This window comes from Hippoglossus hippoglossus, chromosome 10 (assembly GCF_009819705.1).
Source record: "Hippoglossus hippoglossus isolate fHipHip1 chromosome 10, fHipHip1.pri, whole genome shotgun sequence".
Taxonomy (NCBI): domain Eukaryota; kingdom Metazoa; phylum Chordata; class Actinopteri; order Pleuronectiformes; family Pleuronectidae; genus Hippoglossus; species Hippoglossus hippoglossus.
This window is the reverse complement of record NC_047160.1, coordinates 18,729,555-18,753,769: the sequence shown is the minus strand read 5'-3', so window position 1 is coordinate 18,753,769 and position 24,215 is coordinate 18,729,555. Positions and strand designations below refer to the sequence as shown.

The 24,215-nt window shown below is 42.7% G+C and overlaps 2 protein-coding genes across 2 annotated transcripts in view; one reads left to right on the top strand and one right to left on the bottom strand.

The window, feature by feature from the left end:
* Positions 1 to 24,215, top strand: part of xpnpep2 (X-prolyl aminopeptidase (aminopeptidase P) 2, membrane-bound) — an 87,592-nt gene that overhangs the window by 6,509 nt on the left and 56,868 nt on the right. The window lies entirely within an intron of this gene.
* Positions 1,898 to 23,240, bottom strand: apln (apelin). Its single transcript, XM_034598171.1, has 3 exons — positions 23,011 to 23,240; positions 9,297 to 9,469; positions 1,898 to 6,252 (listed from the first exon to the last, which is right to left on the bottom strand). Exons 1-2 carry the CDS (start codon positions 23,075 to 23,077, stop codon positions 9,303 to 9,305), a joined length of 234 nt encoding a protein of 77 aa, XP_034454062.1. The 5' UTR covers positions 23,078 to 23,240; the 3' UTR covers positions 1,898 to 6,252; positions 9,297 to 9,302.

Below are 24,215 nucleotides of genomic sequence, written 5' to 3'. Positions count from 1 at the left end.
TCAATCATGGCCTGCACATTCCGTATAATTTGAGTCCATAGATTCCAGGTGGTTGGGCGACGGCAGTGCGCTGGGTAGTATCCATCACTGTGGATTTGTCAGAACTTCTGTGGGCTTTGTTGGTGGTATAGCTGGAGAGCCAACGGCATAAAGGTTTTTACGATGTGGCAGAAGTTGATTATGAGACTCTGTGCCAAGAGCAAACCAGATGTTAGTCCCAGAGCCTGTTTCTGTGATATACATACATGCACAGAGGGCACGGAGCACCACAGACTCCCACTCTGTGAATCCCACTGCTGTTCTTCTGTCTGTAGCTGAAGAGACGTTACCGACAGTTTAAAGAACTGTGTCTGACACTTGTTATCGATAGTACCTCACTCATCATCCTTAAAGTTTAATTTTGTTCCTAACAACAAACCCAAAACCCAACATCTCTCCTCACCCATCCCCACTCTCCCAGCAGTGCACTGGTGGCTGGCAGGCGGTGACACACATTCCAGCAGTGACAGTGAACAGGACTGGAGCCACTCTCACAGATGGACCTTGAACTCTTTAAAGGGACGTCTGCCCCCGCGGTAATGCCCCACCAGTGGCCCTCTCTGGCCATCTACAAACTGTAACTCTATAGCCTCATTGTCACGCTCCATATCCTCCCCGTGACCCTAAGCTCAATTATACAGCTGACCCAGGCTTGATGATATAACCTTGGGCGTCTTTTGGGGGCTGCTGGGGCTCAGGGGTGCACCTCATGTCTATCATGACCTGTCAGCTCTGCGTGTTAACCAGGCACTTCCCTGAGTGGTTCCAGTGGGGGTTTCAGAGGAAGAGTGGCTCCCATGCACGCCTCAGGACATTTCAGTACATTGCCTCACTGAGGCTCTCTTTTTAAACAATGTTATCATAAAGTAGCATATGCAATGTCGTCAATTATATAAGTATATAATGTTTCTGTAAATTTTAAGCATACACCTATTTAAAATTGATGAACAGAAAGCCACACATATTTAATTGAAAAGGATAAATCTAAATCTTAGAGATTTTTGGACACGTTTATTCCAATAAAAACTGTTGGATACAAAGTATAAAGATAGAAAGTAGATAGATAGTGTAGACTATCAGACATACTTGTTTACCTCTACTGAATTCTTTTCTGATTATCCAGCAGTAATGACTAGAGGAGCTTCCTTTGTATCTAGATATGACATGTATGCACGCTGCATCTCAGTGCATCAAGACTCGTCCAAGGTCTCCATGCATGCTCAGCAGCTGTGATGCATTAATGTGCAGCATGCTTAGTATGCACTATAAGCTCAGGAAAGGCTAGCTGTCACTGGTGAAGTGTTCCTTAATGGATGAGGAGTTGATTTACATTTCCAAAGGCATGTGCATACTGCAACGAATGAATTTCTATACAAGACTGAACTGAAGGTAAAGGTTAATGGCCGTGGCAGTCCGGTAAACGGTATTCATTGTTACCGGAGGATAAATCCTTTTAAATTTGGTGATCATCTGGCATCTATCTAGCACCCATAGTATTTCAAAGATTTCAGTTAGCATTTAAATATCTCCACCTCTATATGATTAGTTGGCACAGACCATTATGCAGGTAATGATGGTTTCCAGAGGACAAATCCTAACTCTGTTGGTGAGCCCCTGACTGTTCCTGTAGTGCCACTATGAGCTTAACACTTGTGGTTTTCAGAGATAACTAACTTGAAACTCAGCTCAGAAATCCATGTCCTCCTCAGAATGAATCCTAATGATTTTGGTGATCATCTATTAAGCACCCTCATCATTTGGTGGTTAGCAGATGACAGTATACTGAAACACTAAACCTTTGACAATGATAAACATGAAATGCTTTTTTCTTTTTCTAAAGAAATGACATGACGCAGTGTTTTCTTAAAATAAGATTTTTAATATTACTTATTATCATAAAGATATATTTACACACTTTACAGAAATAGAAAATAAAAACACAAAGCTACGCATGAAAGGAAAAAATAAAATAAGTACTCCAAGAGCTAAAGCTTATCTTTTATAAATTAGAAACCAAAAGTTCAAATATGTACACAGTATTTCAACCATTTCTGATACACTTGTTTTATTTATTTATTTATGTCATTTATTTTTGCCCAGTTCAACATCAAAACAGACAGGGACTGTACATTTGGCCTGGTGAGTAATATGAGCACACACCATAAACAGAATATAAGTTTCAGGAGTAATACATTGTCTTAAAAATTGTTTCTGCTTGAGACCTAGTAACACTGTTGCAATGGCGTGCAAGCCTACAGACTGCATCTCTCCTCAGATCGTTCTGAATGTAGCTGATCTTTAACACAGTGGTTACATAGATGGAGAATATGTTGCAATCAAGGGGCCTGTGCTATTCTGGGTGTAGGAAGCCTCTTTGAGGCTCCGGGATAATGACAGATAGTCATTTCCCACGGGAGATATAATCTAGTTATCCTTTGGATTGCCCAGCCGGTGGAAATGTGTGAATGCATTGGATTGAATATCAGCCACTAGATCCTGCAGACACCCACTCTGAAGGCCAACATGATACAGTTTGATGAGTTTAGAGATACACAAGGTAAAATCATGGAATGTGTTGTGTGCTGACTCTCATACCATTCCCACAATGAATGAAAAGTTTTGTTCGGTTTCAATTGAAAGGAATTGTGTCTAGTAGAGAACTGAGTATATAATGACAAAAGCATAGAAAACATAAACACCTTGTGTTTTTCCATGACGTTTTTTGTGGCTGTTGTGTCTACAGCTATTGGGAAACAGAGCTTATTTGCTAAGCTAATATTTTAAATCTTTCTGCTAGCTTACTCTCATCTCCACCATTAACACATATCTATCTCTCTGCTCATCCCCACTCCTTACACACTACCAGCCAAATGCATTTGGACAAAAATAACAAAACACAATGGGGCAAGTTCTCAGCACAAACATTTTTCTACCAGGAAAACATGCTAACAAGTGCATAGGAACATTACTCAGGCCTTGAGATGGTCACAGAGAAGAGGAACTGGAGGGGAAACATTGAGAGGATAGGAATCGTTTCTCTTGTGTAAGCCTTGCTGGAAAAGACCATTAAGGAAAATGGTTTTGCTCCCCGAGCATAATGTATTGGTTTACCATTTCAGTTTGAGCCTGGACATGCTTGTCCTTCCACACCACAAGGCCCATTAACCTGATGTGCAGAGGAGGGTTGTGGGCTATGATCTACAAGAAAAGAATGCCTGAAAGCTTTCACGTGTCAACGACATATTGTGCTGCAGACTACTTTTCTATTTTGTTACATCCACAAAAAATACAGGTTTTCACACTGTATTCAAAAAGTAAGCTTTGGACAACCAGCTAGACAAAAATCAGACAAAAAATTGTCACAATACACTGGAAAACTATTCCATACCAAGAGACTCTTGTTTTCAGGGTGTATTTGTCCAGCAGCATAATGGAATTGCAAAAGTGCAGCCTTGCGAACCCATACAGAAAATCTTGGAGCAAAGCCACGTCTATTTGTTGGGACTTATTGACACTAGAGGCTTTGGATCAGTGGGATATTTGGCTTTTGATTTTTGGATTCAACTGACCAAGATTCAAAAGGGTACTTTACATAAACATTGGTTTGCTCTTGTCTCTGAAAGGGCAGCATGGCTGGTGCAGATGGTGAGGATACATTCATGAAGAACAGTGCGGATACAGACGTTGCTCGGCTCTGTAACAAAAACTTCCGACATGGGGGAATATTGTTTAAAACCCCTTGTCATAACCTCATCTACTTCCAGCATCCCAACTCCTGCGGCTTTGAACTTCCATCCCCAGCTCATATCTTCCCACTATCTTCCCCAATAATACATGAGACGTCATGAGCAAAGCTGTCTCACTCCCAAGGAGCATTAATGAAATCTACATCTCTGTCTAAGCGGGTATGAAAAAAAAAAAAATGGTGGAACTGAAATAATTTCGCTTCACAGTGCCCTAGGATTTAATACAGTTTTAATCAAGCAGTGCTTGGTTGGGTGGATGTGATTTTAGATGCTCTCTTAATAAAAGCTTCTCATGCTGGGCCTGAGAAGACTCTGCATTTTATTATATTATTTGCATGAGACATGGTGAGAGGGAAAAGGTACCGGAAATCTAAGTTTACCTGCCAGTTGCTTATTTGGTCGTAGTAGAGTGTTTGCTGATTGAATCGCAGCGGATTGAAATGAGAGTTTACCTCCAAAAAATGAGGAAGTTGCTTCTCACACCTAATACACAACGAACGATTGCAAGGTGGCTGCTCTACACGTTACTCTCCTAATATGTTACATGGTTACACTCTGAATCATTCGGGGTTTGGGGATTGGAAAGGGGGAAGGGCGTGGTTTCAGTCTAAGCCAATTTAACAATGAGCTCAGACTAAGTGGCCCCGGCCAGCCTTGGGGAGATCCATCTGAGAAAGATTAACTCTAGGATTTAATGAGCGGAATGATCAAAGCCACGACCACCTGTGCTGTGGTAGGGCGCACTAGAAAAGGCAACTGTACCCAACGAAATGTAGGGAACAGATCAGGATGAGAAAGGACTGAATCTGGCTACATGGCTATATTGGTGAATACATACAGGGAGAGTAAAGATACCGTATATGAAAATATGCTCGTATAAGCTTTAATGTACTGTATGTTTGTGTTCTTTATTAAATAAATGCACAAAATAGACTGCGCTAGTACAAGCCTCTGTCACAGCACCCTGAGAAAAAAAGAAATTACTACTTCAACACAGAAATAAACACAAACAGTAATATATTCCAGTATGATGGAAAGGCATAGCATTTTGTCAGTGAAAGATTTCGGTCAAGGGGTCAAACCAGCCTTATGCTGAATATTACAGCAGCTAGAGCACTAGTGGGAGGCTGGTCACTGTGGTATGTTAACTGAGCTGAGCTTTGCTTCGAAACTGTTTCCTGGTTTTTTTGGTCAAATTTAACTTGTCTTCCTATTATCATTATCTCACATTGGATTTCTGTTAGAAGAAATTTAAAATGCATATTGTGTCAGTGTATCAAGACTTCAAACAAGAGGTAATGTGTTTCTGCCTAACCTTCCATTCCTTTGTTCCTGGCAGCATTGTGGACAAGGTTATTATTTGGCACTTCATTAAAAGGCAAGGCGACCTGTCGGTGGAGCAGACCGCTCCTGCCAGTTAACAGTCGTGTAGAGCAGCTGCACAGGGCAGCAATGTGGTGCGAAGGCTGGGGATTGGGGACAGGATTGGGATTGGGATTTGGGGTCAAAGGACTCATCCAAGGTGCAACATTTTACAGTAACCTTGAGCGCGTCAGCAAACCCCCCACCCCCCTCCCCAAGGTGTTAATGAGTTCACAAACACCAAAATAGCTTTGGAATTGAAGACTTTCATTTCTTTTCTAAATTTAGGAATTGTTGTGTCACTTGAATAGATTGTTTTGACAATAGGACTCTCTTTTCAGTCCAACTTTACTTTGCATGTGGACGCAGTGTCATTAGGAGGTACAACGCACCGTAAATAATGATAGTTAAGCGATGATTTCAATGTCGTTCAGATGTGACTCACTTGCTCTTCCATTTTAAACACAAAAACTTAGGAATTTCCTTTACGCTGCATACATCCAGAGTATCATAAGTGAATTTAATATTTGCTTTTGTCAACTATTATAACTGCCCTTCTGCATGATCAGCACCCTCTCTCACAAGTAAAGCTGATAAGTAGCTACACAGCAAATAAATCAGTGGCTGCTGTAACCTTGAATCTGAGAGATGGGAATACCACACCATGGAGAAGTGACAGATGCTTTAAGACTCAGATTGTTATGACTGGGCTCCCCCTCCACCACATATCATGCAAAGTGTGTGAGACACTGAGGGAGATCGCTATTGATTGGGCTCTATTAAGCAAATGATAGGAAAAAAAACACTTGGGAGAAGACAGAGATAGATAAGTAGCGAGGGAGTAAAAGAAAGAGAGACAGAGAAATAGAGTCTGATAGCTCGGGTTCAATACCCCCCACCCCCCTTCCCTGCTCCCAATTCTTCCTCGAGCTGAGGGTGAGCGGCTTGTCCTGATTTTTTGTGGACAGAGTTGCTTGAAGAACCAGCAGGTGCTATGGACATCACTCTTCAGGCTGGGCAAGCATCGGCCCTTTGTTGCAAGGCCCCCCAAGGCAAAGGAAGAGCATAGAAATCAGAACCTGGGGGAGGGCGCTCAAAGCAGTGCCTGCAAGACAGGAAAATAACAGAAAAAGTCAGATCAATGTGTCTTTTTTGTTTCCTAAATATCATTTCATGTACCATGCAGACATTTCAATTTCCTCCCCAATAATGGCACCCCACAGGGATCTATTTCTGGCTGCTGTGCAATAAAAAACTAGAAGAAAAGGTTATCTGTAACATGTTCCAACCAGATTTCACGGTCTTTGACAGAAAGGTGCAGCAGGGAGTAAGAAAAACAACTGTATAACTTGCTGTAGAACACAAGCCCAACATTATACTACACTAGGGGCACTGCATCACTCCCAACAATGAGGAAATCTTTTATCTTCCCTTGTCCCCCATCTTCTCTAGTCCCAAGATTTCAGATGCTGTAAGCTTTGTTGCACGACAACAAGGTTCATTCGAGAATAAGAACCTGCTTTTGTTTCATGACGGAATATTTCTGTGGTCATGTAAGGCCTCAAGCACTGTGATCTACAGTATATCTAATCTCTACTGAGTTGTATTGTTGTTTGTTGTTGCCCTTACATACTGTGTGGGCCAACAGTATGATCTCAGCGCCTTGAAGTCATACTACATGTCAGATTGAATGTACGGGAGGAGTTGCAGACCTGCCCTGCATTGTTTGGATGGGAAACTCTTTAGAGGACTCATTCACTGAGATTTTCTCACACTCAGTATCTCAACAGGTTTCCATAAATTGCCTGCAGCTTTAAATCTGTAATATCCTGTCGTCTTTTACTGTCACTGGCATGGCTTAGTTCCAAGAGCTGTAATAGCACATTCTGAGTCTACTCATATGCTCAAGGAGGATGACCCGGGTCGCCATCTTTCTTCTCAGCATCGCTCACATCTGGAATGTGTAATGCTGAAAAGTCCAATTTTGCCTCAGGTGTCTTTGAGAATAAGAAGATGATCTGTTTTTGACACTAAAATAGGGAGATGTTGCTAAATAGGAGATGGCTAGAGGATGAACCATGTCCAGTCAATTATTGCTCAACTTTATTTAAAAACAGTTAAGTTTGGGCCAATCGTAACATATTATGTCATCTGACTGTATGGACTGCTGGACTTCTCCATTGAACTCTAGCTTTGATCAAACAAAAAGCATGTCCTGCTGCTTCCAGAGGTTTTTTTCTCATCATCAACTCAAATAGAAGAAGAAAGCAGGACGTGTGAGGATGAACAGAGCCTTTCAAACTTAAGTGTTAGAGGAGTGGCTTTTTGAGTGGAGAAACTGGTTCTCGTGAAGTCTTAAATCATCCAGTAAAACGTTATCTGAACTTGGATAATTTACACAGTGAAGTTTTTAACGTTACTAAATGTCACTCAAATGCTGCTGATGGACAGTCTGATTCTGACTCCCGTCTGGTTGGAGTAAACCAGCAGGGCATGCAGAGAAATCCTTGAACAAGGTGAACTATGACCCTTGCAACAATCCAAGGAGCTGCATTCAGAAGCAAACAACAAAAGGAAATCTTCAGTGTGTTGTGGTTTAAGGGGTGTTTGCAGAGAGAGCATTGTGACTCAGTGAGCTGTTCACTTTTACAGAGCTTCACAACTTCCTGAAGCTCCCTGTATTGTGTGGCCAGCACTCCGGCACCAAACAGAAGATCTGACCACTCAACTCGCAGAAAGCGTTTTCACATTTTTATAGGCATGAAGATAAAGGACTAGCACCACTGTTGTCCTTCAAGCACACATTGACCTTACTTTTTGTTTTCAGCCTGGTTCTGAGTCTCTAGGGTATGTTACTGAAACAGGAGTGCATTCAAAAGAAGTCTGACCTTGTCAAAAAAAACAACACAATAATGATCCATAATTTGCCTTAGATTGTAAAACTTCCCTGTCTGTTTTAGAGAATAGAACTTCCAAACGTCTATGGCTTTGATCCTATTTCCTGAAAACTGATTAACCATGCCGAGACACTTTCTGGCTGCAGCCTCCCCTCACTATGGCGTTCATTTATGGCGGACCTTTGCAGGTCAGCTTTGTATGGTTGACACCTCCTGCAGGGATATTGTGTTTTTCTAAGTTTCCCTGTCTCTCACAGTGTCTGCGAGAGACATGTGAATGTGTCCTGTGCTTCCTAATGCAGTGACATATTTTAACTACTGTTGCCCTCTACACACAGAGACATTAGCTAGTACAAAGAACGGTTTAATCTTTATCATGTTGTTTAATGAGTTGCAGTATGTTTAAGTTTCCTAGTAAAGCTTGATTTGTTTTTCTAGAAATACAGAGAGTTTGTTTTAGTTGAGACAAGAAAATCAAGCCGTGAAATGGTGATAAATAAAATATTATCTCAGATTTGGGATTAAAGAGTTTCAACATAAAACCTTGTTTCACTTGACAGCAAGTTAAACATTCCTGAGAGGGAAAGCATATTACACCTAGGAAACCCAACTCTCTAAAGTATTATCTTTGGAAAAACAGATTTAATCGACTTGATCAGAGGTATAGAAAAGATTAATGCTTGTATAGTTGATTCAAAGGTTATGTTTCTAAGTATAACTTTTTCCCATATGAGGAAATAAATGACGTAGCCTCAAATACAGTCTCTATCGTACTATGAAGGCATGAAAGCTGGTAGAGCAAAGTCCAATAATCTGTTAAAACATGTATTTGTTTCAGTGCCAACAATAACACGCTTGTGTTGGAACTGAATCTGGATGGGATGGTCATTAACAGAGTTTCCAGTGTTCCTGTAACAGTTTAGGTTTACCATTCGTCATCAGAAACATCCAAATGGATTCTGCCAACAAAGTATGTTAGGACTCAAGATCACAATCCTTTTAGAAATTCCTCTAGGAAGTCGTTTCCTCACTAGTCAGCATTTATGATTTAATATATCGGGAAGTGCTTTTGCTCTGACTTGACAGAACGTTTGACAGAAAGTTGGCTGTAGGCAAATACAGCACAGAGAGGCACATGAGAATTGCAGGTGGGTATAGAGCCTTTTAGTGTGTGACACTGACCGTTTTGTCATGGGTTTTGACAAACAAAACCTAATGAGTGTCTTGACACCCCTGACTGCTATAAACTCACCTTGCTCTAGAATGGCATGGGCCCCTTGTGGGAAAGACGGGGCCGTGGGCGTCTCCTCTTCCAGCCGGCTGGTCTGTGGGTCTGACCACCCCTTGCAGGGCTCTGCTGGACCATTTTTCTCACTGGAGAGGCCTCTTCCAGCTCTCTGCCATGCTCCATGGAGGCCATGGGACCTGGAGGACAAACAAAGACCAGTTAGATCCCCAGAAATGTCCTAATATTTCAGTTTCCTCTCGCACAAAGTATCTCATTTGAGTCGATTATTAGCCAAGCCCATTCATACCTAAGAAAAACATCTAGCAAGATCCAAAGAGTTATCACAGTGGTTATAGATGAGGAAACAAGAGACATGTATACATAAGCATGTGTGTCAGTGTGGGGATGTGTCTGTGTGGGCCTCTTCAAGCCCACCCAGAGTTGTAGTTCATCAAATTGGCATGGTGGAACAAGAGCAAAGCAGATAGACACTGCCATGGCCAAAGTGGGAAACCAAAAACCCCTGGTGTCTCATGTCTCTCTCACTCTCCCTCAAGATTACAAACACCACAAAGCAACAGACCTTGTGGAGGTGCATCCTGTCTCAGTGTTTGATCCCAGATTAGAGATGCGTTTGATAGCAATGTGTCTCTCAGAGAATGTGTGAATGTCTTAGGTGTGTGTGTGTGTTTCAGAGTGATCCCAGATGTTCTCAGTCTTCTCTCAATAAGTGTGGCCTGATCCCCTTAAGCCCCTCTTTTCTAAATGCTCAGGTCCACCTCAAGTGTCTCTGCTGTGACCTTTCAACATCACAAACTGAAAGACCTCCTCTTGACTTGGAATATAACATTTTGCTGCAGATCTTTACTAGTAATGGGATATGTCATGCAGGTGATCTTTCACTCTACACCCTGATCTTTAGTCCAATAAAATGTGAATGTAAGCAGAGCAGGACTTTTTATTATCGAAGTGGTTGAATCCCAGTGACTACATACTACATAAGTCATACATTTTTCATTGTAATAACCCATAACTCATAAAAAACACTGAATTGGAGCTGTAGATGTAGTTGACTTCTATAATGTTTAGATGACACACAAGAGACGGATTAGAAATTAAACTGAAATCGTAGAGGCAGAGATACATTGTGACTTTTAGTCCTCAGTATCGGTCAAACACTAAAACACTGGACCCTACATTCCTCATTACTGTCTTTCAGTGAACCACCCTGCCTCCAAAATACCTATGCCCTAAAAACTTTAAACTTTCACTTGGTAATGTCCAAACCAAGACACCCCTTAAGAAATCATCAACAGGGATATTTTTCCACACTTAAGAAAACCATGTCCAAAAACACAAGATACAGCTGATTCAACAGGTTGAATAACTTAACCTTATTGGTGAAATCCATTGAGACCCACACTGCACCTTTATCGCTCTTCCAATCTTTTTGTATTTCTAACAGATTCTTCATCTCAAAGTGAAACTACTACCCTTTTTCAAAAGAAACTACAAATCCCCAGTGGGTATTTCCCATCAAAAAGCTGATTGACATCACTCACATGGGGTCATGACATTCCTGTCTCCTCTCCTCAGAGACACTGGCACCATTTTTAGAATTCCCAGGAGCAAGACCTTCCTGGGTTTACGAGGGCTTGGGTGAGGACACAGCTTAAGATAATTCAGCCAGTCGACTGCAGAGGTTTGGAAAAGCAGCAAGTATATTGAGGACAGCAGTTGAGCAGCTTATAAAGGCCAGGGTGATGTTAAGTTTCCTGGTTCCCTAAGATTCTCCTCATCAGTGAGTGTATTTAGGTGTGCAGAGTGGTGATTACAGGCTTTTATACGGAGAAGGCACAGCCATGACCCTGAATCTTTCTATGGTGTTCAAAACACTCAAGCTTCTCTATTAGCCTGGATCAGTTTGTCTCAATAAAGGGCTGCTTTCTTCAATGGCAGAATTCAAAACACCATTAGAGGGTAGGCAGCCTTTCTTAATTACCAACCAGCCGTAGTATATTGAACATTTTTAAAAGAACAACTTCCATAGAAAAGGAGGAAAGAGGGGTGTTTTTCTGGCTGTCAGGTTTAAACAATGGTTAACTGCATGACTGAGCAAAACAGCCTGTTTAATGTTTGCAGTGGATATACCTGAAACGCCAGACATCTCAAATTCCATTTTCACACTAATCTTCTTCCGCGATCACATAACACATTACATTTGTGGCTGAACAGTGGGCTAATTCATTTGCAGCAGGGAAAGTCTCTTGCATATTTCCGCATCTAAAGCCCATCTTTGGCCCTAGTCGCACTAATCTGCACATTATCCATTTGTTATTGTTCCAGATACACAGCAAATGAGGGACGTTCGCACATACTGAAGGCATTCAACTTATTTCTTTCAAATTCAGGTGGTTTAATGTTAATACCCTCTATGTTTGAGTAGATTTTAAGGCCAACACAAGTATTAAGATAAGGGGGTGGGAGGCTCTCCTTCCTTTTGCCCCTGAAACACCATCAGCATTTAGATGCAGAAAATACAAAAACTAGAGGAAGGATGCAGTCTTTGCTATTTAAGGTGTCAGTAGCATAAACTGTATATAAAGATGGATGACATGACAGCTCCCTGAAGGTGAGGCAAGCGTGTGTATTGAGATGATCTGGATACTATGGCTCCTTCCCCCTTATTGCTACTATGCAGACCCAGGCTCCAAATGGCATCATTGGCGCAAGATAGCAGCGTTAGTATCCACAAGATTTTGGCTTCTTTCTGAATAGTGGGCGGAAGATGTTTTTTCCATCTTTATATAGAGTCTATGGTCAAAACAAATGTTGTCAAAACATATTTTGAACAACATTTCATCCAAACACATTTGCTTGTCGCCTGTTACCATTAAAAATGGCTCCAAAGAGGAGTGAAACAGTCAGTTGTACAAATGAAGAAGTGCCAGAAGTGACTGGGTGAAAAATGTCAAAAGAGGCACTGTTCGATCTTTTGGGTTAAGTGTACTGACACCTAAAATGTCTCAGTGATACCTGAAGTAACTACAATGCTAAACTAAGTCCAACTGCAGCTCAAGTAGGCTAGTAACAGGTGTTGCAAACACATGCATTAACTGGAGTCTCACTCAGTTGCGACACACACACTCATACACACATTCCAATGCAAGATGGTAAAGTAATTGTACTTCGGCTCACACAGCTCATCTGCCGTCCCTCTAAGGGAGGCTCAGGCTGTCATAGCCCAGGTCCATAATGAGACAATTTAGATGTCTCCTGCCATGGCAAGCTGTCAGCCACTGCTCTGCACTGGGGTTTGAAGGGACTACATCGCCTGATTTTCCTCACAAATCTCAACCCATCCAATCTGGCTACAGGATAGAAAAGTGTAATGAAAGCTGCTAAAAATAAACCAGGCCCAAGTGATAACACCGGCTGTATAGATTAACTCTTGCAGTCTGTAGGGACAGTATCTCAGTGTGACAGATATGACACACAGCAACAGATATCTTTGAATCTTTACCTGTCTATAGTGGAATACACATAGATTGAATGTTGCAGCATCTGTTGCATCTGGATAAGACCTTTTGATTGTTTCCATGGCAGGTTTATTATTGGATAATGCATGTTTCTTTTCCATAAACAAAGATATCGCAGCCATCTTAATGCTCTGAAATTGAATCCAGTCTTTGTAGTATCCCATTTGATCTTTTTCCCATGAGGGATTTACCGTGTGTTTACGTTCAGCTGGTAAAACAGTAAAATGGCAGGATAACATATGTCTCACAGCAACAAGCATCTTATCTATACTTTTGATGACCTTGGTTTTGCCCTCTCTCCACCAAATCTCAACACTTCTGCCCCCACTTGGTAATTCCCTAATTAAATTGTAATAAAGGGGGAATTTCAGGAATGCCAGGTTATTGCTGTTGCTGCTGCTTGCGTCACTGCCGCCTCCTTAAGGAGAAGGGTATAGAGGAGACGTAGAGATGGTAAGGCAGAGAGGAGAGAATAGTTGGGAGTGTCACAAACTGGACAGTCTCCAAACTAATGATGAATAGCTGGTCGGCTCCTCGCTAATTCCTCGCCCTAGTTTCACCACTGCCTCCTAAGGTGATATTTGTTATGTTGTCTTTTTCAAATGGCTGGCTCTCAGTCTTATAATGGCCCAGCAGAAAGTGGAAGCCTGACAGCTTATCCCTGTCGATTCTGCAGCAGTCCATCAGTGGCGCCTGGAGAGATTTACGTCTTCCAGCACTTGTCCATCCAGTCAGCGAAGAGGAATGGCTGTCCTCTGGTTTAATGCCAAGTTCATCAGCTGCCCTCACGGCTGGCAAGAGCAAACTGTACATCACAGCGCTGTGTGTCAATGCAGGAAAACAGGCAGCATGGCCAATGGGCCAGAGCCGATTATTAATAGTTGTAAAGCTGATTTGTGTGCATAGACTGCCAAAAAGACCACATAACAAATGTCTGCACTTGTAAATGCAGCCACAGCATAATGGTTTTTGTGTCACTACGACATAAGAGATTAAACTGTATCGGCCTGTGAGACTAACTACAGCAACAAGTGCACAAAGAGCTGTGTTTATAATTTAGAAACTGTTGCATCAAATGTAAACATGCACAATCAAGCGTGGCCACCAAAATGTAATCCTCGCTGTGTTTAATTTTCTCTGTGTCACTGCAAATTGATTTACTGTCCTCTTGAATCGTATCTGTTTGTTTACCCGTTGTGCTCATCACCCACAGTCACACTGATTATGAATCAATTGTGTGCAATCTCATTGATCTATTTTCACAGTTGGCTGAGCTTCTCAAGAACATTTCCTCTCTCCGTTTTGTTTTTTTTTACCGTCCCTGCATCACTTGTCTGACACCTCTGTGCCATAAATCGTGCTTGGTTCAGTTTGTACAGATGTATCTTGATGTTAAACAAACAGCTGGGAGAATGGGAATGGGTGGGTACTGAACTGGGAGGAGAACGGTTAACCCCATGAGGACAAAGAAATGACCAGTGTGATTCTACAGTGATGTCCATAATTCCTCAACTTTCCATTTAGCACCATGGCAAAATATTAGTTAACATAATACGTTGCAAGAAAATACCTGCCCAACCAATGGTCTTCCCATCAGCTCCACCTTAACTTTTCATTTGTGTCAATTAGCAAATGTTGGCATTAAACTAAGATAGTGCTCATGGTAAACCTCATTCCTGCTGAGCATCAGCATGTTAGTATATGATCAAAGCACCACTGTGCCAAACTACAGCTTCATAGAGACACTATGGCTCTTACTATTGTTTCTTTCTAAATTTAGTTTCCCTCCCTGTTAGCACTATGATTGGACTAAATTGTAGACCCATTTAAAGCTCTTGCCCTCCTTTCACAATCACACACCGTATTAATATGCCATAACCATAATTAATAAGATACCATCACTTAACAACATATTCTAATGTAAGGACGGATTTAATTTATATTGCATAATTAAACTAGTGACCACTGTTATTGTATTTTACCATCACAGTAATATATAGCTTTATTTTCTGTCTGCATTTTATGGGAGGTATAGTTGCAGCTTATTGAGTGTGTGTGTAATCCTTTAGGGCAATAGAACAATATTTGTGTAAGTGGGAGAGAGGCAGAATTAATACCCTGGTGTGTGTAGCCATGGTTATTACCATGACATTGGAGGAGAAGAGCAGGCCCGCTGTCTCCATTGGGTGCCTCCCTCCCTTCATTCACTAAAAGGAGAGGAGTAGCTTTAGCTAATGAATCCCTCTATAGCATGCCATTACCACAGACATGCTAACCCACACAGCCAGACAGAGACATGTCATAAGCAGAGATGCTTCCCACTGCATAAGCACATTAGGGGATCAGGATTATTTAGCCAAGGATGAGATGTGTTAATTGTGCCATTTACAAGCCAAACATTCTTTTAACTTAGAATAAGTCCCAGCACCGCTACATCATCACACTGGGGATTTGCTTGCTTCCTGATAGCCTCCCCACACATTCATCCTGCACACATGGAATGATGCCTAACCGAGAAGGCTGTCCCCTGTTGTTTAGCGTTCACAATTCAACATTTAGTGTTTCGGAAATGCTGCTTATCGCATGCCTTCCAGTAAGTCTGGGCCTTGGCAGAAACTGGTACCGATTTGCTTGCCGACTTTCAGACCTCGTTACCATGGCAGCCACCATGAAAGGCGCTCAGTTTGGAGCAAAATGAATGACATTGTCAGCTGAAAGCCGCCAGGTTCTCAATTAAAAGAAAACTGCTGAGTCCATGATCATCCCTCTGTGTCCCTGATGTTTTTAACATCCTTCGTGTGCCACCGCACTCTGACTCTAAGTGTTCCTCTTAGGGAGGGTTTGTTTTGGTCATGAGCACTTTCTCTTATTTTTGCCAGGAACTGTTTGATATGCAGCATTGTTGTGCTGTGATAATGCTACGCTTGTGGCTGGGCTAAAGGCTGGCTTTGTGTAAAGTCCACTGAGGAAACCAAAGTGCATGAAAAGTTCCTCCTATTATTGTAGCTTTTAAACTTAACCCTTTGTCCCCCTGCTCCGAAAGTAACCCCCCACTCTCACTGAAGGTTGGGGACAAATTAAAAACAAACTGTGCAGCCCCTGTAGTTTCTGGCTTTCTGCAGATGTCCCTTTGAGTTAGTCAGCCGCCTGTGAAGTATGGTGCTATATATGCCCCTGAATTACTGAGTGTATGAAATGATGAGGTGTGAGACTGCGTACTCTGCTATGATCAGAGCGCTGTGAGTTCAAAGGGCCGCCAGCAGCATTGAGCCAGCTAATGAAGCCACTGACTCTCCTCGCCACTTGACTGCCTGTTGGTTTATTCACAATCCCACTCCAGCTGAAGGGGTGAATTTGTGGCTATAAGGTTACTGCAGGTTGGAGCCAACTGAAAACGAGTAGTCAAGGGGATATTTCTTTTCTCAACTTTCCTGTCATTTGAGGGCAGGAGAAGGAGAGATGATGATGCTGCTGCTGCTGTTTCCGTCAGCAGCAGCAGCAGCTATGCGCATGGCAGGTACAGTAGGTAGGTAAGGCTACCAACCGTTGCCCTAATCTCCAGAGATTGCATGTCAAGGGCAAAGGGATCCTCCAACCATCCGTTTCCATGGGCACGCTAATCAGATGTGAAACACAGCCCCTCCCTCTCCTGTCTCATCACACACCCCCCCCCCCCCCCCCCCCCCCCATGCTGTGAACCTGCGTTCTTTCTCCCATTTGTGGGAGACAGAGAGAAACAGAAAGCGGCAGAGAAACATCACAGCGTCACTGCAGCTTTTAATGCCCGAGGGGACCATGGCCTCTCCCCACAGTACATACAGCATTATTAAAGGAAAATAGCAGCAGCATTGCATCAGACTGTGTTACTCAACCAGACCAACGAATACAAAACAATGGATGAGATTTAGATGAGATGTAGACATTAAAACACATAATATGAACTATATAAAAATATATTACTGATACAGGATATACTGATACTGATAAGCATATGGTATACACAAAGAGGCCCTTTTGGTTAAAGGCTATGCAGTGAAACTTAATAAGCAATGTCGTCACACGTATTTAGTGAAGAAATAGAAATCGTAAATACTTTTACTCATGGGTTCAGCTGCACATTGCTGCAGGTGAGCTAAAGTTCACTGTTTATTGGCCCTCTACACCCTCCTCTATTTTCATTGGCTGCTTGGATAAACTGTTTACCTGATGTGGATGCATGTTTATGAATTCCAAATATTGTGTTTCTCTTCTACTTTTACAAACATGTGTTCGTACTCAGGGGCCGCTGAGTGCAGGGCAGCCTCGTGAATGAGACAGAGGGGGGACACAGCGAGGGGCCCTATGCTGATGTAGGGGATATCGATGCTATTAGTCAGTGGCAGATCATTAGATTGACCGATGTTTAAGTGTAGACCTGTATGTGTGAAATAGTCTCCCAGGGAAAACAACATTTGTGATCAAAGACACAGCAACTGTGATGAATAATGCATGATTTAAAAAATGAGTTATTTCTTGTGTTGCCACAGAAGGGATCCAGTTGTGCGGAGGACTGAGGAGATCTTACGATTTCCATTTTCAAGCATGTCATTTAAGGCACAAACATAAAGTACATGGCAGTTTGAAACCTCATGAGAAGCTCCACCACATCCTATAATGCACTGAGAATAAAAGAGACACGCACATCCTGTTGCCTGAGGCTTGGAGTTTAGGCTGATCCCAATGGGGGTGTCACTAAATGAACCCCAAATCTACTAAGTCCCTTTACACCATCCACAGCCCCAATCCATACTGTCATCTTCACAGCACTGAAATCCCCTGTCTGAGTTAGATCTGCCTAACAACAGCCAGCTGTGCAGCACGTTTTTTTTAGCTATGTCTGGAATCTCGCTGATCCATTATTTCACTTATAGAGCTTTGACGTTAATGGCGACAATACCTTAAACCATATTTATTTGATTCTCCAAAGTAATTCACTTCTCCTCCTACACTCCGTGTTAGCTGCTGAAGTATGATTTTTTACCACAAATTACATCTCTAAAGCAATAGACAGAAGCCATATTTTTCCAATCTGCTTCCCTATAAATATAGCACGAAAGTAATTAAAGCACCTGCATTCCTAAAGACCGAAATATTTATTCTGCGGTCTGGCAGCCCGTTGATAAAAATGTCCACTTAGATCTTGATCAGGAATCTGATCTTCCGGGACAACTGCTGTAAATGTAACACTTAATGTTAAAAAGAGAGTCATAAATCACTTAAATATTGAATACTGTTGGAAAATTGAGCAGTTATTTTTTTTTAAATATCTGGCTTCAATTAAGTTGTAAGGAACGCCCCGGGCTTGAGGATAGGGTCTGGTGATCATGAGCTCTGGCTTATACAGGACCCCCCCTACAAACCCCCACTATCCCCAGGTTGTGCCCTCAAAACTTAAAGGGGGATCAGGACGGCAACAGACATGTACATAAGGAATCAGAATGCAGCCAGAATTTAATTTACAAGTAATTTAACATACTTAGCAGAACGGACTTCCCTCCTTGAGGCAAAGAAGTGTCATTATTCCACATATGAAATCTGTAAAGCCCAACCAGATCACCAGCTGTGAGTTTTTAGATGTAGCTGTGACTTCCTCCACTATATGGAAAGCTTACACAACCCCACAGCTTCAAGAATGCCTCGCTTCCTTTGCACCCTTTTATTTTTCTCTCCTGCCGTTAACTCCCCCTCTGCTTTTTCTTCCCTTCACTGCATTCACTCTCAAGGGAAGATCTAAGTGAGTAGATTTATTCATTCAAAGGGTTCTGAATTATATTACAGCAACCCAGCAGTCACATATGCCAAAGTCTTCAACATCTGAACTCTCCAGGGAGCGTCAGCCCAAAGGTTAGCCTTATATCCCTACCAAATGAGTTATGATTTTTCACTAAATCTCTAACTCAACTCCTGCCCACTCCAGAGCAATTGTGAGTGCCATTCACAAAGCTCACTTTAGGTGATATTATACAGATGTGAGGTGGTTTATCACAGGAAAATCTTCTCAATGAAACCGTACAGCTACACTGAAATGCATTTTATGCTCACTGCAGGGGATGACAATATTGATAAGATCTTCTGTTGATGTATAATTTTCTTATCATGATAATGGTATATCTTTATCTAGTTATTGTTAATTGATATAAAATCAGCACAGAATGCTTTTTCTCCTCCAAGTTTCTGCTTATTGATATATATCTAACCACAATGCTAATTTACTGCTGCAATTGCACGTCATGGTCAGAAACAACTGGAAAACCTCAAATATGGTTATACCCACTTCAAACGTTGAACTCACAACATTTAAATTGCATTAGTTTAAATTAAATTTGGGTTAGTGTTTTGGATTTATAGCTGTTCATTAACAAGTAAACCAGATAAAAACAACCAGTGAATAGCTTCTTTTAAATTAGCCAAATTGATTGTGTTATTGTTAATAATGATTAATGCTAAGTAAAGCCAATTTGCAGTGGTTTGTTGATGCTATATGGTTTCCAGTTCCTTTCACCAAGTAGGGTACAGTATAAATAGTAAGGCAAATCTCTGACAGCTGACAAATTTATATCATTCATGTTATTTACTGTCAAACACCCGCCCCTTAACCAAACTGACATGGATCTGTGATGTGCGGATTATAATAACAGTGCTACTATTTAAGCCCACAGAAGATAAACAAGAGACAAATCAACAAGAGGATAAATCACTTTGTACACAAACTCATTGACTGTGAAGAGTGTGTTTGTGAATGTCCTTCTATGTTTGTGTGGACAGAGAACAGTTCAATACATTGCTATGAGGACATGTTGGTCAGTTCCCACAGTTTAGATTTGGGTTGACATTAAGGTTATTTATCCTCCTTATGTTAGTCCTTGCAGCTATAGTAAGACCAGTATGTATGTGTGTGTGTGTGTGTTGCAGCAGACAAACTGCACTGACGCTGCAGGCTGCTGGCTCTATTTTCTTGTAATGCTGCATCAAGAGGAAATCCAGGTTCTTCATGAAATGGATTTCATCTGACCCTGTGTGCGTGCGTGTTTGTTTGTGTGTGTGTGTGTGTGTGTGTGTGTGTGTGTGTGTGTGTGTGTGTGTGTGTGTGTGTGTGTGTGTGTGTGTGTGTGTGTGTGTGTGTGTGTGTGTGTGTGTGTGTGTGTGTGTGAGACATAAAAGCAGCTGGTTTTCACAAGCTCCTGTGCCTCAAAAAAGGCTCTGTGATTCTCCATAATCCTCTAATAACCTTTCCACTGCTTCCCCTTTGACACAACTGTTTGCCCACTGTTATTATGTTATGCCTGGACATCTGGAAGAGTTTAGCTGCTTTTTGTTCTCTCCATGGCCACCGTAATCATGTCCACAGGCACAAACACCTTCTTTACATTAGAAATACCTGCGCTTATGATTTAAAGTTTCCTGGTTATGGTTGGTTTGGAGCTTAAATAATTGCTAACTAAATAATTAGACCTAGCAAAGCATGCATTTAATGCCTGTAGGTGCCTTAATGAGTGACTGCATGTACTGTAGCCCACCTCTAGTGTTACTTTGACCTGTAACACTAGGTTGAGCTTCTGAGTTAGGCAGGCTGCAGAACAGTATGTATGCATGCTGGTGCCACAGAGCAGCCAGCCCCAACAATACATCAAAGTTTAATATGGCATAATAGCAGTGCTGACAGCTCTCATAAAATTGCCCCCTTCCCAAGCAGACGATTTCTCTGCCAGATAATGGCTCTGATCCGGGCCTCGTGCCCCGCAGTCAGAACGGCCTCACCTGTTCAACCCAGGCCCTAACAATTACACCCTCTGTGTATGTGTGAGCGTGGGCAAGTGTGTGTCTGAGCCAGCTGCTATTGTTTTTATCCAGAGCATCCCTGGGTGAAGATTTGCAGGGTGTTTCCATGGCAGAGGAAAAGGAAGCTTTGATATCGTCTAAGAGGCCATTACAGACATGAGGATGTTTTGAGAATAAGGACTGTTATACCAGTCTTAAGAGTCACACAGGGAGGAAGAGTGATCGGCCCTGGGATGAATTATGAATACCACATGTCTAAAGCTGGAGCCCACTCCTGAGCCAGAGTGCTTCTCAAGGATAGGTAATTGAAGTGCACTGCTTAAGGATGCTAATATTACATAGAGAAGGCCACAGCAGCTCTTTTAGTTCACTGAATAAATATTGTAAGTAACATTAGGTTTTTGAGATGCTTTGCCTGTTGCACTAAAGGAGTACTTGTGCATATACGTCCGTAAATACAAGACACACCCTTATGTATAATTCTCCACCCTATATCACTGAGATTCAGGTCTATATCCATTGCTTCCCGCAAGTGCACAAACAGACACACATGGTCTCTGTCTCACTCTCTGTGTACGTCTCTATTCTTTCTCAGACACACATGTACACACACAGATGCCTGAGAGAAGGAGAAAGCCCACTGAACTGGAAAAGCGTTTGTCTCAAGATGAAAGGCTTCACACCCACTGCCTACATGCAGAGCCTCTTCCGACACCTTCCCGCGACAGCGCATACTGTAGCAGAGGCTTGTGCTACGCAGACACTCCAGCTAGCATCCCTCCCCACACCCATCAACGCCGCAACACACTTGCATCCCATCCTTTCTCTCTCTTCCTCTCTGTCAATGGAGCTCTGATACTACAGTAGCAGCCAGGGAACAGAGAGGCACATAAGCGCCGTGACTTGAACATCGTTGAGAGGGATAAGCTCCCATGAAAGCCTCAGGCACAGCAGCCTTGTTTTCCCCGTCGCTGGTGTAGCACAGTGGGCTCTCAGGCGTGGAACATGCTTAGCCCCACGCAGGGCGTGAAAAACGACACTGACCATGATGCTAGATAATTGCTTCCCATTTACTCATGTGCTGAGAGCCTCAGACAAAAATAGCTTGTCGCTGTAACAAATGTGCTGGGAAGCATGGGAACTGTGAGTGCTGTGGCCATGGATCGATAAAAGCATAAAGTCTACACAGCAGCTCAAAACCACACTCCATACAGCACCTAGCAACATAAAGCCTAGACAGCATCTTACACTATACATCTTCCTGGGCCTACATCTTCTAAGATGTAAGCGTTTTAATGCTTCATGCATTCTCTCTATTGTGTAAAGGTAAAGTCTGCACAGCATCTTCCACATGCACAGTATTTGATATAAACACAGCTTCTGTCTGTGTGTCTTCCAAGCCGCTGTAGTTGGTGGGTAGGTGATAATCCCAAGAATGGTCCAGACATTTACACAGGCCTAACTGTTGTTTTTTCACACCACAATGTTACCTGCATCACATCTGCAGACAGCCGATCGGTCTCCCAACTAACCCCCCAGCCCATTTCTCGGAAGTCATTTATTCACCCGATCCACCAGAGAGAATATTCCCTGCCCGCCTGTTCAACTGTCCCAAGTCAATGTTATTGTTTCCAAATATTAGACATTTTTAGATCCAAGCTGGAATTGATATCTAGTTCAACAATGGCTCCAGAGATGCAGCAGCACTTTATGGAAATTTACTGTGACAAGGCATCAAGACTGAGCCCTTCCAGAGACGGTCCAAGCATCTGGGATCTGTGCTCCCCTCATCAATGCGTACAACAATTACAGTCCTCATTATCATCACCACAGGAGGCACGCATGCATATATAAGTGTTGTGTTTCCCTGCTGCACATTTACAGTCATCTCATAATCATATAGCACTTGGGTCAGATGGACTACATCAAGCCATAAATTAAACAGATTCACTCCACCTTACAGAACATGTGCCATGCATATCTCACATTTCATAACAGCCACAACACCCATACATTGAGCTAATGTATCACTCAGGCATAGCTCCACACATGAAGGTCCATCAATAAAAAGCTATCTTTATATTTCATCCCTAAATGTCACAAGCTTACATCAAGGTGAGGTATGGAGGAAAATGATCAATCTAAGCATTTAAGTTAACCATAAAAGCCATGGCATTACAAAAGCAGACAGTATAACCACTGCAGTGCAGTACTGTATACAGCCAGGTGCTGATATTCCTGCCTTTTAGAGCCCACACAAGGCTAACCATGCTGGGTAACTGATCAACTACAGCTGCCTGCACGAGCCCAAGGCAAACACAGAGAGAAATAGAAAGCAAAGGGAGACGACCGGCGACGAGCCTGGCCGCTCCTGTACTCACCAGCAGTAGCAGAACACAGCAGAGACACCAAGAGCACAATCACCAGCGTCAGGATCTTCACATTCATTTCTGCACTCCCCTCTGGCTCTCCGCTAGTCACTCGCTGATATACTGTAGTGGTGTGTGTGTGTGTGTGTGTGTGTGTGTGTGTGTGTGTGTATGTGTGTGTGTGTGTGTAAGTGAGTGTGTGTGTGTCTGTGTCTGTGTGTGTGTGTGAGAGAGTGTGTGTGGATGGGAGGGAGAGAGGGAGAGGGGGAGAGAGAGGAAGAGCAGCTGAGCGAGCAAGAAAGGGAGAGAGAGACTGTTTGCTCCCCTGTGTGTGTGTGTGTGTGTATGTGAGAAGTGAGTGTGTCAATTTGTGGGTATGTGTGTGTGTGTGCGTGTGTGTGGCATGTGGTGGCTCCCTGACTGTGACTGTGTATTTGTCTAAATGTGTGTTTGTATATCAGTGTGTGACAGCGCCACTCTAAGACTGAAGGCACGTCTATATCTGAGCTCTCCCACGGAGGTGTATGTATGTATGTGTGTGAGTGTGAGTGTGTGTGTGTGCGCGCGCGTCTCCTCTTTTCTTCTGTCAGAGAAACGACAGCATGAGCCAAGTTCAGTGGAGCTGTGAATGTGCTGGAAGTCCGCTCGCAGGTCTGTCTGTCGGCGTGTGTGTCTGTGTGTGTGTGAGTCCTGTTTGCCCTGGATAAGGAGACTAGTTGGTCATGTGGCTTATGTATCATTGACTCTGTTGGGTCACGGAAAAGCCCCACCATCACCCACCCTCTCCACCCCTTTTTCCTCAAACATGCAAATGCACAAGGCAGAGGAAGGAGAGGGAGGAGAGGGAGGAGAGGGAGGAGAGGGGGAGTAGGGGAGTAGGGAGGTAAAGGGTAGGGGGAGCATGCAGGTTTATGATAATACCCAAACAGATGCTCTTGTTGAAAACTCTTTGAATTGCGAACAGCGCCGCTTGCCAGGAATCCAGGAATCAAAATACCAGCTTATAAGGGGAAGTAGATGAAAGAAGGGAAGGTGTGAGATGAGGTTCATGCTTTCCTGCTTTTGTATCTACGCCAGCTGTATAGACCTTTCTTCCTCACACTATTCTTTACCCACCGTAGCGCTGGCAGCCCTGTCTCTCTGAAGGTATGGCTTAAATAATTTGCACCGTTTGAAGTAAGTGTCTGTGACTCTGGGAGTAACCGCAGGAAAAAACT

Coding starts and splice junctions, on each gene's coding strand:
- apln (XM_034598171.1), bottom strand. CDS start 23,077: ATGAATGTGAAGATCCTGACGCTGGTGATTGTGCTCTTGGTGTCTCTG. Junction 9,470..23,010: donor GCTGTGTTCTGCTACTGCTG/GTGAGTACAGGA, acceptor TTTGTCCTCCAG/GTCCCATGGCCTCCATGGAG.